We start from the raw sequence: 16317 nt of genomic DNA, 5'->3' as shown, positions 1-16317 counted from the left end.
GGTGTGAAAGCCGAATGATGAAAAACTGATTTCCGAAAGCAAAATAAGAGAAACAAGATGAAGACTGAAGCAAGGGGAACAAAATGGGGAGAAAGACAATAAAACTAGTTTGTGTTGTGCCTGGATCTGTTGTGGATTAATTGAGAGAGATGAATTCCAATGATTAACCAACAAATCATTGTATCCTGTGACAAGATGATGGGAGGTGAATGTTTCTCATGTAACTCCCATGTACCTATGATGGCATAGACATTCACTTGGATGTGAATCAAACACTGGAGGTCAACACCGGTAAAATGAACCCGCGAATAAGATGAATTTATCTGAATGTGTGAAGCATCTGCAGTAAGATAGATGAATCAGTGGCTCAAATGGAGATAAATGGTTTTGATGTAATTGCCATAACAGACATGTGCTTACATGATAACCATAATAATAATAATAATCTTTATTGTCACAAGAAGGCTTACATTAACACTGCAATGAAGTTACTGTGAAAAGCAGGGTTGGGAAATAAATATTTCAGGGTGCACATAATTTCGGAAAGATGGGCAGAATGCAAAGGAGAAGGGGTAGTCTTTATAGTAAAGGATGGCATGAGGGCATTAGAATCATAGATTCCCCACACTGTAGAAGGCTATTCGGCCCATCGGGTCTGCACCAACCCTCTGGAAGAGCATTTTACTCCAATCCCCCCACCCTAATCCCGTAATCTCATCTTGGGGCAATTTATCATGGCCAATCCACCTAACCTGCACATCTTTGGAATGTGGGAGGAAACCGGAGCACCCGGAAGAAATCCTCGCAGACACTGGGAGAATGCACAAACCCCACACAAACAGTAACCCAAGGTCGGAATTTAACCTGGGTCCCTGGAGCTGTGAGGCAACAGTGCTAACTGTGCCACAGTAGTGGAAAGAACTGGCTGCTGAAACTCATGAAGCAGAATCAGTATGGGTGCAATTTAGGAATAGCGAGTCAGAGAAACGCTGGCGGGGAGTAGTTTCTTGGTCCCCGAGCAGTAGTTATACTGTCAAATAGAACATTAAACAAGAGATTATTGGAACTTGTAACAAAGGAATGTAATTGTTGTGGAGGACATTACTCTTCAAATAGACTGGGACAAAATTGGTGGGGTGGTAAATAGTGAGGAGGATAGTTTTTGATTACAGGAGGATATAGACGGGTTGGTCAGATGGGCTGATTAGTGGCAAATGGAATTCAATCTGGATAAGTATGAGGTGATGCATTTGGACAGGACAAACGAGGCAAGGGAATACATGATAAAAGGCAGGACCCTGGGAAGCACCGAGAATCAGAGGGACCTTGGTGTGCATGTACATCGGTCCCTAAGGTAGCAGAGCAGGTGGATACAGTGGTCAAGAAGGCAGATGGTATAATCTTTATTAGCCAAGGCATAGAGTTTAAGAGCAGGGAAGTTATGCTGGAACTATATAAAATGTTGGTTAGGCCACAGCGAGAGTATGTGTGCAGCTCTGGAATCCACATTATAGGACTGATGTGATAGTACTGGAAAGGGTGCAGGGGAGATTTACCAGGATGTTGCCTGGGCTAGAGTGTTTTAGCTATGAAGAGAGATTGGATAGATTAGGGTTGTTTTCCTTGGAGCAGAGGAGACTGAGGGGGGACATGCTTGTGAAAATTATGAGGGACATATGTAGAGTAAACAGGGAGAATTTTTTCCCCTTGGTGGAGGGGACAATTACCAGGGGACAGAGATTTAAGCTAAGGGCAGGAGGTTTAGATGGGATGTGAGAAAAAACATTTTTCCCCAGAGGGTGGTGGGAGTTTGGAATTTGCTGCCTGAAAGGGTGGTGGAGGCAGAGACCCTCATAACATTGAAGAAGTATTTTGATGTGAACTTGTGATCCCAGAGCAAGGTTATGGGCCAAGTGCTGGAAAATGGGATTACAATGGTTAGGTGGTTGTTTTTGACCGGCGCAGACACGATGAGGCGAAGGGCCTTTTCTGTGCTGTATGATTCTATGACTCGATGACTCTTTGGATTTAATATTAGCCCCAATTTGTTTTGTAAGGCATGGTTGAGCCACCTTTCCTCGCTTATTTTTGAGCCAGACAGGAATGAATAATTGTCCTAATTAATGCACAAGTTCTTTAAAAATGAACCATTGCCTGTCCACCGTCAACCCCTTTAGTAAGGTTCCCAATCTATCCTTGCCAAATCGCACATTAACCAAAGTCAAAACAAAAACCTTAATCAAAATAAAAAGAGAAACCGTCCCCACACCCCCAACAGCTGACAGTAATCAGTTCCCTGAAAAAGACGAAGGGCTGCCACCTCGGGTAGAGACCTGCCAGCAATCCCCTCATGGTGTACTTGATCTTTTTAAGGTGCAAATAAGCCGAGGCTTTAGGCGGCACCGGGAACCTCCACCCAAGCAGAACTCGCCTCCAGGCTATTAGCGAGGCAAAAGCTAGGACACCTGCCCTCATCCCCGCCCGTCTGCAGCACTGGCGAGTCCGAGAGTTTAAAAATGGCCACCAAAGGGCAGAGCTCTAGCTGAACCCCCCAAATCCCAGAAACTAACAAGCTTATGACAAGACCAAAACGTGTGTGTGATTCGCCTAGTACACCGCTCATACCTGTGACCTGTGCACCACCTTGAACTGGATCAGCTAAACTTTGCACACGAGGATGTGAAGTTGACCCTGTGAAGAGGCTCATTCCACCACCCCCCCCAAAGACCAAACACAGCTCACCCTCCCACTTCTTCTTTATCTCCTCCAATGACACCTGCTCCTCCTGAGCAATCAGATAACAGATCCAGTTGACCTTTACAGATGCACCATAGAAAGCATCCTATCTGGCTGCATCACAACCTGGTATGGCAACTGCTCGGCCCAAGACCGCAAGAAACTTCAGAGAGTCGTGAAGACTTCAGACAGCCCAGTCCATCACACAAACCTGCCTCCCATCCATTGACTCCATCTACACCTCCTGCTGCCTGGGGAAAGTGGGCAGCATAATCAAAGACCTTCCCACCCGGCTTACTCACTCTTCCAACTTCTTCCATTGGGCAGGAGATACAGAAGTCTGAGAACACGCACGAATAGGCTCAAAAACAGCTTCTTCCCCGCTGTTACCAGACTCCTAAACTACCCTCTTATGGACTGACCTCGTTAACACTACACCCTGTATGCTTCATCCGATGCCAGTGCTTATGTCGTTACATTGTATATGTTGTGTTGCCCTATTTTGTATTTTCTTTTATTCCCTTTTCTTCTCATGTACTTAATGATCTGTTGAGCTGCTCGCAGAAAAATACTTTTCACTGTACCTCGGTACATGTGACAATAAACAAAATCCAAGACCATCTGTAATGACTGCCATTTGTCTTTTCCGTTTTCTTATTTTACAGACAAGGACTCCAATTAACAAAATGGTGACTGTGCTGAATAATTACTGGAAGCCTGAGGCCTGGTTTGTAGTGGTTCTGACATTGGTCTCAGCATTGGCTGCTGTGGCTTTAGCATTACTGCTGTGGAATTGTCGTTCGAGGTGAGGACATTTCCCCTCAATGGGGTGGGGAGGGGAGGGGCAGGGCCACCATTTTGTAGAAAAAGGCCAAGGCCCACAAAAGTTAACATTTAAAAAAATATTTTTATTCAAATAAACAATTTTCAGTTTACAAACATACAAAATATTCAACCAGATTCAGACAAAATACAAAAATATTCCACACCATCCAACCCATCCCACCCCCCAAAAAAAATTTGATAACAATTTTTAAAGATAGGGGGCTGGATTCTCCATTTCTGAGACTAAGTGTTGACACCAGCGGCGCATGTGTGGACTTTCATGACAGGAAAATTGCCGCTAGTCCCTCACTGATTCCGGTACCGATGAGGGGCTAACACCGACGCCGAGTGAAACTCCCGCAGATAGCGGCAAAAACGGCCGGAGAATGTCCAGGTCCCGGGCCGCGCATGTGCACGGCTGACGACGTGCACTGGCTGCGCCGAAACTCATAGCACTGGCCGTGTGCAAACATTAACCCGCCAACCGCGACCCACAGCTCACCCCCTGGTCACCCCCCACCAGTCTCCCTACCCCTAGCAGAAGTCCCACCGGTCAGCAGCATGGATCCCGGCAGAGTGAGGCGGCGCTGGACACTGTCCACAGCCGGCAGGCCAGATTCCCAACCGCTTGGGACCACATGGCCCGCGCCATTGAGAACACTGCCCATCGCGGGCGGGGCAATGCGGGTGGGCCAGTAGATGATGCACCAATGGCGTTGAAACGGCACGTGGCGTGCGTCACAATGACAGCAGTTTGGATGGTGGAGCATGGTGGACTGTCATCAAACCGTCGCCGGGCCCCGATTCCGGCTTCAGGATCAATTCTCCGCCCGATCGCCGATCACAACTATGTATATACAACAGTTAACAATATTAGAATCCTTTCATCCACCCCCCCAAACACAAAAGAAACAACAATGAATCCCTTATGCCCTTCCCCCCCCATAGCATCTGACGGTGACCATCTCTCTGAAAAAGGAAATTAATGGCTGCCACCTCAGGTAGAACCCCCAGCTGACCTTCTCCTTACATACTTGATTTTTTTTTCCAAGTACAAAATCTCCATCAGGTCACTTAACCATGGTGCAGCACTGGGCGGGTCAAAGACTTCCAATCAAACGGGACTCTCCTTCAAGCTATTAAAGAAGCAAAGGCAAGAACATCCACCTTCGCCCCTGTCTGCAACTCCAGCAAATTTGAGATCCAAAACATAGCCACCAAGGACATGGTTCCAAGTCAATTCCAAGAATTCTCAATATGGTTCTGAAGAAGAAGACCCAGAAGCGCACAAGCCCAGAGCAGGTCCAGAACATGTGAGTGTGATGGGCCGGGCCCCCAGAGCACCAAGAGCACCTATCCTCTATGTCCGCGAAAAACACACTCCTTCGAGCCCTGGTCAAATGCGCCCTATGCACCACCTTGAATTGAATCAGGCGGAACCTAACGCACAAAGACATAGAGTTGACTCCATGTAGAGCCTCGCTCCACACCCCACCCTCAAGTTCCTGGCCACATCCTCCTCCCACTTTCTTTCAACCTCGTCCAACAGAACCTGCTTCGTCGGCTTCAGCCAACTAGATCTCTGACATTCCTCCCCTCGTCTACGTTTGCCGCTGAAAGAGCTCTGTCCATCAACGAGGGCGGGGGTGGGGGCCAAAGGGAAGGAATCCATCTCCCTGCCTGCAAAATTTTGCACATGGTAGTATTGAAACTGGTTAATTCTTGGGAGCCTACCACTCTGACCACTCTTCAAAACTCAAGAGCTTACCATCAACAAACAAATCGCCAAGCCTCTCTAAGTCCTCTGCCACTAAGCCTCAAAGGACCAAATCTAAAATTGTCAGCACAATACGATGGTTCCCACACATTGGGGTCAACATTGACATAGCACCCAGTTTGAGGTGCCGTATAATTTTTTTTATTTGTTCACGGGACCTGTGCGTCGCAGGCTGCGCCATCATTTATTGCCCATCCCTAATCGCCCTTGAGACAACCCCATTGCTGTGGGTCTGAAGTCACATGTCGGCCAGACCAGGTAGGGATGGCAGATTTCCTTCCCTAAAAGACATTGGGGAACCAGATGGGTTTTTTATGACAATTGGCAATTTTCACGGTCATCATTCGACTTTTAATTCCAGATTTTTCTATTGAATTCAAATTTGATCATCTGCAGTGGGGGGATTTGAACCTGGGTCCCCAGAACATTACTCTAGGTCTCTGTTTAAGTCGTCCAATAACTTCACCACTACGCCACCGCCTCCCCAGATTATCCCCATATTTTAAAGGTGGCCACTACCACCGGATTGGCAATCCAATTCTCTGGACTGGAGAGATTCTCCATTTTGAAGGAGGCTGGCCGGGCCCCGGAGTGCTCCTCGCGGCTCCAGCTGTCGATACGGGGCCTTGCACCTCAGGCCGCGGCTCTGCACATGGTGGACCCACACAGCGGGCCGGCCCCGACAATAGAGGCCACCCCCAGATTGCGCCCGCTCGCCCATCAGTGGCCCCTGATCGCGAGCCGGGCCATCCTGGAGGCCCCCCCCCCCCCCGCCCCCGGTGACGGATCCCCCGCTGCCCCCACCAGGGCGGCCGCAGACTGAGTCGGCAGCCGCCACTCCGAGCTCCTGCCGGGTGGAACCATGAGCGAACCACGCCGACGGGAACTCGGCCAGTTGTCGGCGGAGAATCGTCACGGGGGCCTCTTTCAATGGCCCCCGACTGGCACCGCCTCGATTGCACGCACGCGATTGGCGGTGATTCTCCGGTCCCCGATCGCGGGTCTGACACCCCATTCTCCGCCCCCGCGCCAAGTATGATTGCAGCGCGGAGGCTCGGAGAATCCCGCCCAGAAATCTTGGGAGGACATTCATTTGAATCGGCTGGACCCTTCCTGCCAAAGTCAGCGGGAGGTTTAGGTCCTGAGGTAATCCGTCACCACACTAGCCAAAATTTAGCTTCTGTAACGAGGCCCAGTGTGGGCCACCGGACACCCACATAATGAAAACTGGACCAGGCCAGGCAACAAGGCAACATCCTCATGTAGCCTCCCCTTCCTGGGGGAGTCACCGGAAAACCTTCAATTTTACCCAGGTTCAGTCTATACTCCGAAAAGGAGCCAAACCTCCCAAGCAGTTTCATTATCCCCTCTGCACTGGAGAGAAAGTCTGTCACATACAATAACAGGACAGCCACACATAAGGATACCCTGTGCTACAACGTTGGGCGGGATTCTCCGTCGGCTGACACCAGAGCTGGGAAACGCGAATCGGCGGAGAATCGATTTTGATGCCACAATCGTGTGGGGCGCCGGTTTCACAGCAAATGAAAATTCTCCGGTGCCTCGACAGCGGCAGACAAAGGATATTGGAATCCAACCAACATTGGTGTCTGATGCACCGTCAATTACCACAAAGACGAGAGTAGTGGAATAATCGAGGCTTTATTGAGCAAAGATGTTGTGCCTCCTGTAGCTGGAACCAGAATGGCTGCAGCACCGGTGCGCACACACATTTATACGCCGCCTACTGGGCGGAGCCAGCAGGCAGGGATTTACCCATGTACCTCTACTATACGGGCAGTGCCGTAATACATGTAATATACTACTAGTGGTGACTACCACATTCACCCCCTGTTAAAAAAAGAGTCCAGCGGGGGGGGGGGGGTGGAAAACATTACAAGTTAAGTCTGTCGGGGGTCTTGACCCTCCTCTGCGATCGCCTCAGTCCTGGTGGTGATGTGGGCGCCGACTTGGTCACCTGTGACTCCGGGAGTGTGTTGTCCTCGTCTTCGTCGCCCCTGAGTGGATCCTACTGGGGTGGGGGCTGCGGTGAGGTTTGCTGGAGGGAGGGTGAGTGACGCAGGGGTGAATGAGACAACCGGGGGGGTGGGGGGGGCAGTGTCAGGTCGGGGGTTGTGGGTGGGGTTCCTGTGGGTGCCAGGTCCCGGAGGGAGACTGTGTCCTGGCGCCCGTCGGGGTGTGCCACGTAGGCGTACTGTGGGTTCGCATGTAGGAGGTGGACCTTTTCGACCAAGGGGTCCGACTTATGGGTCCGCACATGCTTCCGAAGGAGGACGGGTCCAAGAACTGTCAGCCATGTTAGGAGCGAGACCCCGGAGGTGGACCTCCTGGGGAAGGCAAACACACGTTCGTGAGGGGTCTCGCTAGTCGTGGTGCAGAGGAACGATCGGATGGAGTGGAGCGCGTCGGGGAGGACCTCCTGCCAGCGGGAGACCGGGAGATTTTTAGACCGCAGGGCCAGCAGGACTGCCTTTCAGACAGTCCCGTTCTCCCTCTCCACCTGTCTGTATCCCCGGGGGTTGTAGCTGGTCGTCCTGCTCGAGGCAATGCCCTTGCTGAGCAGGAACTGACGCAGCTCTTCGCTCATAAAAGAGGATCCCCGATCGCTGTGGATGTAGGTGGGGAAACCGAACAGTGTGAAGATGCTGTGGAGGGCTTTAATTACCGTGGCAGAAGTCATATCGGGGCATGGGATGGCGAAAGGGAACCGGGAGTACTCGTCAATCACATTCAGGAAGTACGTGTTGTGGTCGGTGGAGGGGAGGGGCCCTTTGAAGTCCATGCTGAGGCGTTCAAAGGGGCGGGAGGCCTTCACCAGGTGTGCTCTATCTGGCCGGTAGAAGTGCGGCTTGCACTCTGATCAGACCTGGCAGTCTCTGGTGATGGCCCTGACCTCCTCAATGGAGTAGGGCAGGTTGCGGGCCTTGATGAAATGGAAGAACCGGGTGACCCCCGGGTGGCAGAGGTCATAGTGGAGAGCCTGGAGTCGGTCCACTTGTGCGCTGGCACATGCACCGCGGGATAGGGCATCAGGGGGCTCATTGAGCTTCCCCAGGCGATACAAGATCTCATAATTATAGGTGGAGAGCTCGATCCTCCACCTCAAGATCTTGTCATTAAACATGAAGGCAACCGACCGTTGGTCAGTGAGGAGAGTGAATCTCCTGCCGGCAGGTATTGCCTCCAATGTCGCACAGCTTCCATTATGGCTTGGGCCTCCTTTTCGACATAGGAGTGCCGGATTTCAGAGGCATGGAGGGTGCGGGAAAAGAAGGCCTGGTTGAGGGTGGTGGCCAGAGCTACGTCCGATGCATCGCTCTCCACCTGGAAGGGACCCGTCGACCGTGTGCATTGTGGCCTTGCCGATGTCTGCCTTGATACGGTTGAAGGCCTGGCGGGTCTCAGCCGTCAGGGGAAAAACTGGACTGAATGAGTGGGCGGGCCTTGTCCGCATAATTAGGGACCCACTGGGCATAGTAGGAGAAAAACCCCAGGCATCGTTTCAGGGTCTTGGGGCAGTGGGGGAGTGGGAGTTCCATGAGGGGGCGCATGCAGTGGGGGGCGGGCCCTAGGACTCCATTTTCCATGACATAGCCAAGGATGGCTAAGCGGCTGGTGCGGAACATGCATTTCTCCTTATTGTATGTGAGGTTAAGGAGTTTGGCGGTCTGGAGGAATTTATGGAGGTTCGTGTCCTGGTCCTGCTGATCGTGGCCGCAGATGATGACGTTATCTAGGTACGGGAAGGTGGCCCACAGTCCGTACCGGTCAACCATTCGGTCCATCTCTCGCCGGAAGACCGAGACCCCATTAGTGACGCCGAAGGGAACCCTAAGGAAGTGACAGAGGCGGCCATCTGCTTCGAACGCAGTGTATTGGTGGTCCTGCGGGCAGATGGGGAGCTGGTGGTAGGCGGACTTCAGGTCCACTGTGGAAAAGGCTCGATACTGCGCAATCTGATTGACCATGTCAGATATGCGTGGGAGGGGGTACGCGTCGAGCTGCGTGTACCAATTGATGGTCTGACTGTAGTCAATGACCATCCTGTGCTTCTCTCCAGTCTTTACTACTACCACTTGAGCTCTCCAGGGGCTGTTGCTGGCCTCAATGATACCTTCCCGCAGAAGCCGCTGGACCTCCGACCTGATGAAGATCCTGTCCTGGGCACTGTACCGTCTGCTCCTAGTGGTGACGGGTTTGCAATCCGGGGTGAGGTTCACAAACAGGGAAGGTGATGGACCTTAAGGGTCGTGAGGCCGCATACGGTGAGGGGGGGGTAGGGGTCCGCTGAATTTTAAGGTTAGGCTTTGGAGATGGCACTGAAAGTCCAGGCCGAGTAACAGGACGTAGAGCCGGAGGTTGCTGAACTCTACGCCTTGGACGGTGAGGGTTGTGATGCAGTACCCCCGGATTTCCATGGAATGGGATCCGGAGGCCAGGGAGATTTTCTGGGTGATGGGGTGTAACGCGAGAGAGCAGTGCCTACCGTAGTGGGGTGGTTGAAGCTCTCTGTGCTCCTGGAGTCAAAAAGGCAGGTCGTCTCATGCCCATCGATCTTCACCGTCGTCGTCGCGGTCGCGAGGTTGCGTGGCCGGGACTGGTCCAGGGTGATCGAGGCGAGTTGCGGCAGATGTTGGGAGACTCCAGGCTGGTCAGCGGTGGTGGAGGTAGTGGCAGGCGATGAACGGCCAGACGAGCAGGGGTTTTGAGACGCCGTCCAAAATGGCACCGAAGATGGCGGCGGCCACGGGGCGCACATGGCGGGTGACATCAAAGATGGCGGCGCCCACAGGCCGCACGTGGCTTGTGGTGAAGAAGATGGCGGCGCCCACGGGCCGCACGTGGCTTGCGAAGGGGAAAATGGCGGCGCTCCTGGGTCGCACGTGGGGGGTGTAGGAACGCCGGGCCTGGAAACAGCGGCGACCGACCAGGCCTGGCAAACAGAAACAAAGTGTCCCTTCTTCCCACAGCCGTTGCAGGTCACGCTCCGCACCAGGCAGCGCTGCCTGGGGTGTTTGTTTTGCATGCAAAAATAGCACTTGGGCCTCCCAGGGTTGGCTGACTGCCGCGCGGCGCAGGCTTGCGGTGAGCTGGAGTCGGCAGCTGGTGGGGCCCACGATGCCCATGAGGGTACCGCGCGGTCGGGGGTGTAGGACTGCAGGTTACGGGAGGCCACTTCTAATGAATTAGCAGGCTGCCTAGTTCCCGCAAGATCAAGTGTACCCCCTTCCAGTGGCTGCTGGCGGATGTACGCAGACTTCATGCCTGTAACGTAAGCGTCTCGAATTGAAAGTTTGGCGTGCTGGGCTGCCGAAACTGCCTGGCAGTCACTGTTCCTACCTAGGATGTGCAGGGCCTGCCAGAAATCGTCCAGAGACTCCCCGGGGAGTTGCTGTCTCGTGGCCAGGAGGTGCCTGGCATACACTTGATTGACTGGTCGAACGTCATGTCCCTTCAGGAGCTCCACCGCTTCGGAGTAAGTGGCGCATCCCGGATGAGAGGAAAAATGTCAGGGCTTACCCGTGAATAGAGGACTTGGAGCTTCTGCGAGTCCGAGGGTTCCTCAGCGGATGTTCGGAGGTAGCTTTTGAAGCAGGCTAGCCAGTGGTCAAAGGCGGACGTAGCGTTGGCTGCTTGAGGGCTCAGCTGCAGGCGATCAGGCTTGACGCGGAGATCCATCGTTTAAAAAAAATATTTGCTCAATAAATTGATGCACCGTCAATTACCACAAAGACGAGAGTAGTGGAATAATCGAGGCTTTATTGAACAAAGATGTTGTGCCTCCTGTAGCTGGAACCAGAATGGCTGCAGCACCGGCGAGCAGACACATTTATATGGCGCCTACTGGGCGGAGCCAGCAGGCAGGGATTTACCCATGTACTTCTACTATACGGGCAGTGCCGTAATACATGGAATATACTACTAGTGGTGACTATCACAGTGTCCTTCCTCCTACTACGGCCCTAGGGGTTGCCCTGTGGCTGTACGAGCTGGAGGAAGCTGCAGCAGCGGAGCCTGCCCCAGAGGCAGCTGCTGAGGATGGAGAGCCGGCCGTCCAACAGGCTGAGGAGGGGTGCAAAGGAGTTGCCGCATGAAGCCTTCTGTGTCCCGGCAGCGCCTGTCATTCGAGGACCTGCCGGTCTGGGCATGCCGTCGAAGACTCCGGCTGAGCAGGGAGACAGTGCGACACATCTGCCAGATCATGGCGCACCTGACACCACAGATGAATGGGGGAGGAAACCCGCTCCCGGTGGCTGTCAAGGTGATGATTGCCCTGAACCTTTACGCCATGAGGTCCTTCCAGCGCTGAATGGGGGCTTGTCCGGGATCTCAGAGAGCTTGGTGCGCAGGTGCATCCGTGCTGTCACGGTGGGCCTATATGCCCAGGCGGCTCAATACATCCATTTCAATGTGGACTGAGCCCACCAGGATGCCCAGGCAGCAGGGTACGATGCCATCAGGTGCCTGGACAATGCTAAGAGGGTCGCCTACATCGTGGCAGCCTGCTGCGTCCTCCACAACATCGCACAGCAGAGGGGCGATGTGCTGAAGGAGGAGGAGGAACACCAGGCCTCGTCCGACGAGGAGGCTGCGGAGGGCGGGGAGGGTGGGCAGAACATGGAGCCCAGCCAGGCATGGTAGGCCGCACGACGTGTGCGCCAGGGTCATGTGCACGGGTCATTCTGATTGCCTCCAGGTAGAGGGGGCCGGGCTTGCCAGAGGCACGGACACCGCATCCCAACTCCACACCCCCTCACACACACACCCTCAGCCACTCCCAGCCTTCAACCCCCTCCATGATACATACCTGCCGCACTACGGGGTGGGGCCCTGGGTTGGCAGTAACAGCAGGTCTGGTCCATGGAATGGAGGATGATAACAACCGGCTCCACGATGCGCTCTGGTGCTCCGCACCATACGCCAATGTCTCATTCATACCCACGGTAGCACTTTCCACCATCCACCTGGGTGATCCCTGCATGGGAGCTGAGGGGTCGGGAGGGGTGGGGAGAAGAAGGGTGGGGAGCACGGGCCACCCACAGGGTCCACCCATTCCCCCTCCACCACATCAGCCCACCCCTCACACTCATCAGACAGCGCACCGAGGCAGGTTGTAACAGTGGTATCAGGTGTTTATTGTGAACAAATATATACAGTATTGTATTGGAGCCCCTATACCTAAACTGTGCCCTGCATCCGTGCTAACTTAACTAGTTTCTAACTTCCTGGCCTTGCAGGCCCTCACGTTACATCTAGGTGGATCCTCAGACAGTACAGCAGGAGTGGAGGTGGCTTGCTGTGATTCCCGCCCTTCGACAAGGGTCCCCGTTAGCCGGCACCTTCTGGGGCGACCGGGCCTGGATGGGCCCGCCTGCTGCTCGGGTGTCCCAGGTGGCATGGTGCCGCCCTGTCCTGCCCGCTGCGCACCAGATGCAACAGGGACAGGAGGACTGGAGTCCGAGGTGCTGCGGTGTTCCGGCACCTCCCCTGCGGGGGTCACCGGCACGGGCCCCATCACCATCTGGGACTGCGCCACATCACCAATTAACTGTGCCACCACCTTCTGGGTTTGTGTCACATTGGCCAGTGACTGCGCCATCTCCCTCTGGGACTGGGCCACCTCCCTCTGTGTGTGCGCCATGTTGGACAGCTCCTGGGCCGATGTTCCCATCCATGGCCTGTTGTGACTAGGCCACACTCAGGAGCGGCGCTGCAATTTCCAGGTGGCCCTCCGTCTTGGACATGCTGATCCATTGTGAAATTGCCCCCAATGCCTCCACCACGGACGGCACCCATGCGGTGTTGGCCTGGGTGCACGCATTGTCGGCACCACCTCCTGCACGCGGTAGGACTCCTCCAACTGCACCTGCAGGTACTGGATGCTCGCCGACAACCCCTCATGTAGTCCCTGGCTCTGAGACTGCATCTCCACTATAGATGGGACTGTCTGTTCCAGAAGACCCATCTGGACAGCAGCTAGTTCCTCGGTCGGCCTGCCCTCCGACCTTCCGCCCCCTCGGGAATTGCTACCTCCACCTGCTTTACCAAGTCAACTGTGTGGTGCGTACGAGAGAGTGTCCCAGGAGCCTCTTCACAAACGTGGCCAACCGAGGTGACATTATACAAATGTACAGCATGTGAAGAGTTAATGTTATGTTAAACCTAGCCACTGGAGGGAGCTACGGCACCAATGCAAGACACAAGACAAAACGCATGATTAGACCACAGGCCGGTGGGGGTGTAGGCTGAGGGTGGTGTGGGGTTGAGAGCGGTGTTGGCGTGACAGTGGTGTGGGGGTGAGGATGGTTTGGGGGTGAGGGTGGTGTGGGGGTGATGTTGGTGAGGGGTTTGACACAAGTGTCACACGGAACCGCAATTAAACGGGGCCTCACTCCTTCTCCCGCAGCCGAGCTCTACCTCTGCGACCTCCCTTTGCTCCGGACCACCAACCACATCCAGGGCCCTCTGCTCTGCCACAGTGAGGGGCCGCAGGCCCGGCAGTTCTTCTCCTGTCTTCTCCCGCATCCAACAGGATCTCCAGTCTGTGAACTTTGGGGCTGCTCTCCTCGCTGCCATCTTGTTGGCTGGGATGGGCAGCACGGTAGCACAAGTACATAGCACTGTGGCTTCACAGGGTCCCAGGTTCGATTCCCCGCTGGGTCACTGTCTGTGCGGAGTCTGCACATCCTCCCCGTGTCTGCGTGGGTTTCCTCCGGGTGCTCCGGTTTCCTCCCACAGTCCAAAGACGTGCAGGTTAGGTGGGTTGGCCATGATAAATTGCCCTTAGTGACCAAAAAGGTTAGGAGGGGTTATTGGGTTACGGGGGTAGGGTGGAAGTGGGGGTTTAAGTGGGTCGGTGCAGACTCAATGGGCCGAATGGCCTCCTTCTGCACTGTATGTTCTATGTGTGTGTGGGGGGGGGAATGTTTTATTTTTTACAAAAATATTTTATTGAGGCATTTATAATTTTACACATAAATTTCAACAAAAACAAAAACACAACAATATTACCAACAACCCCTCCCCACCCACCCGGGCGCAGACCCCAGCCAACATGACTTAAACAATGTCACCTTCCCCAACCACCCCTCTGTTGGTTCTCCTATCCTTACTTATCTCTCCCATACCTCCCCTTCCCACCACCTTCCCCTACCCACGCTGACAGCTAAATTCTTCTCGAAGAAGTCGATGAACGGCTGCCACCTCCGAGCAAACCCCTGCAGTGATCCCCTCAAGGCAAATTTAATTTTCTCGAGTCTGGGAAACTGAGGCACGATCAATTTGGCTGGAGATGAAGTTGAATTCAAACTGAGGCTTTATTAGTATCTGAAGTGTGGCCTCCTACAGCAGCTGACAAAATGGCTGCGAGCTGGAGGCCACGCATATTTACAACCCGGCTCCTGGGCGGAGCTAGCATGCAGGGGCCCAGGTGAACCTGTAGTGCAGGTTCTACCGTACAACCCTTAATATAGGAACACAGTGGTTTACCACATTCACCCCGTTAAAATTGAGTCCGGCGGGGGTGGTGGATAACTATATACAATTAGCAATTCTTAATATTTACAGAACAGTGAAAAACAAATGTCTCTGGTCATCCGGTGGGTTTGGTCAGAGGTTCAGCCGATCCGGCGCCTTGATATTCCTCTGGGATCAACGAAGTGGAGCCGGCGATGTTGGTGCTGTCGTGGTCGAAGTTGACTCCGGGAGCGTGTCGAAATCCTCTTCACAACGGGGGTGGCCAGGGGGGGGGGGGGAAACGGATGGTCCTAGGGGGGGTGATGGGGGCGGCGGGAGAGGGAAGGGTGGCGGCGGGGTCGACGGGGGTGGTGTGGGGGCGGAACCTGCTGGTGCCAGGTCCCTGAGGGAGACGGTATCCTGGCGGCCGGTGGGGATCGCCACGTAGGCGTACTGTGGGTTTGCGTGGAGCAGGTGCACCCTTTCCACCAACAGGTCAGCCTTGTGGAGCTGCACATGTTTACAGAGAAGCACGGTTTCCGGAGCTGTGAGCCAAGTTGGGAGTGATATCCCGAATGTGGACTTCCTGGGGAAGGCAAAAAGACGTTCATGAGGTGTACTGTTAGTAGCAGTTCAGAGTAATGAGCGAATGGAATGTAGTGCATCAGGGAGGACCTCTTGCCCGCGGGAGGCCGGGAGATTTCTGGACAGTAGGGCCAGCTGGACGGCCCTCCATACTGTCCCATTTTCCCTTTCTACCTGTCCGTTTCCCCGGGGGTTGTAGCTCGTCGTTCTGCTGGAGGCAATACCCCTGCTGAGCAGGAACTGACGTAGCTCATAACTCATGAATGAGGATCCCCTGTCACTGTGGATGTAGGTGGGGAAGCCGAACAGAGTGAAGATAGAATTAAGGGCTTTAATGACGGTGGCAGACATCATGTCGGGGCATGGGATGGCGAAGGGAAAACGGGAGTATACATCGATCACACGAGGAAAGATGTGTGTTGATCGGAGGGGAGGGGGCCTTTGAAATCCACGCTGAGGCGTTCAAAGGGGCAGGAGGTCTTCACCAGGTGCGCGCGGTCCGGCCGGTAGAAGTGCGGCTTGCACTCCGCACAGATCTGGCAGTCCTTGGTGATCGTCCTTACTTCCTCGATGGAGTAGGGCAAATTTTGTGCCTTCATGAAGTGATACAACTGAGTGACCCCTGGGTGACAAAGGCTGTCGTGCAGGGTCCGGAGTCGGTCTACCTGTGCGCTGGCACATGTACCTTGGGATAGGGCGCCTGGGGGCTCGTTGAGTTTGCCCGGGCGATACCTAATCTCGTAATTATAGGTGGAGAGCTCGATTCCCCACGCAAGATTTTATCATTTTCGATCTTGCCCCGCTGCGTGTTGTTGAACATGAAGGCTAGCGACCGTTGGTCAGTGAGGAGAGTGAATCTCCTGCCGGCCAGGTAATGCCTCCAATGTTGCACAGCCTCAACGATATCCTGGGCCTCT

General features: G+C 54.0%; 1 protein-coding gene across 5 annotated transcripts in view; it reads left to right on the top strand.

Annotated features, from left to right (window-relative positions):
* LOC140388230 (cadherin-related family member 4-like) overlaps positions 1-16317 on the top strand; it is a 330338-nt gene that overhangs the window by 263337 nt on the left and 50684 nt on the right. For all 5 annotated transcript variants that reach the window (XM_072472043.1, XM_072472040.1, XM_072472041.1 and 2 more), the window contains one exon: positions 3402-3541. In XM_072472043.1, coding sequence (XP_072328144.1) covers positions 3402-3541 — 140 coding nt within the window. The remainder of the gene's footprint in view (positions 1-3401; positions 3542-16317) is intronic.

Source organism: Scyliorhinus torazame, chromosome 13 (assembly GCF_047496885.1).
Source record: "Scyliorhinus torazame isolate Kashiwa2021f chromosome 13, sScyTor2.1, whole genome shotgun sequence".
NCBI classification, from domain to species: domain Eukaryota; kingdom Metazoa; phylum Chordata; class Chondrichthyes; order Carcharhiniformes; family Scyliorhinidae; genus Scyliorhinus; species Scyliorhinus torazame.
The sequence above is the reverse complement of the archived record's forward strand: the minus strand, read 5'-3'. Positions and strand labels throughout refer to the sequence as shown.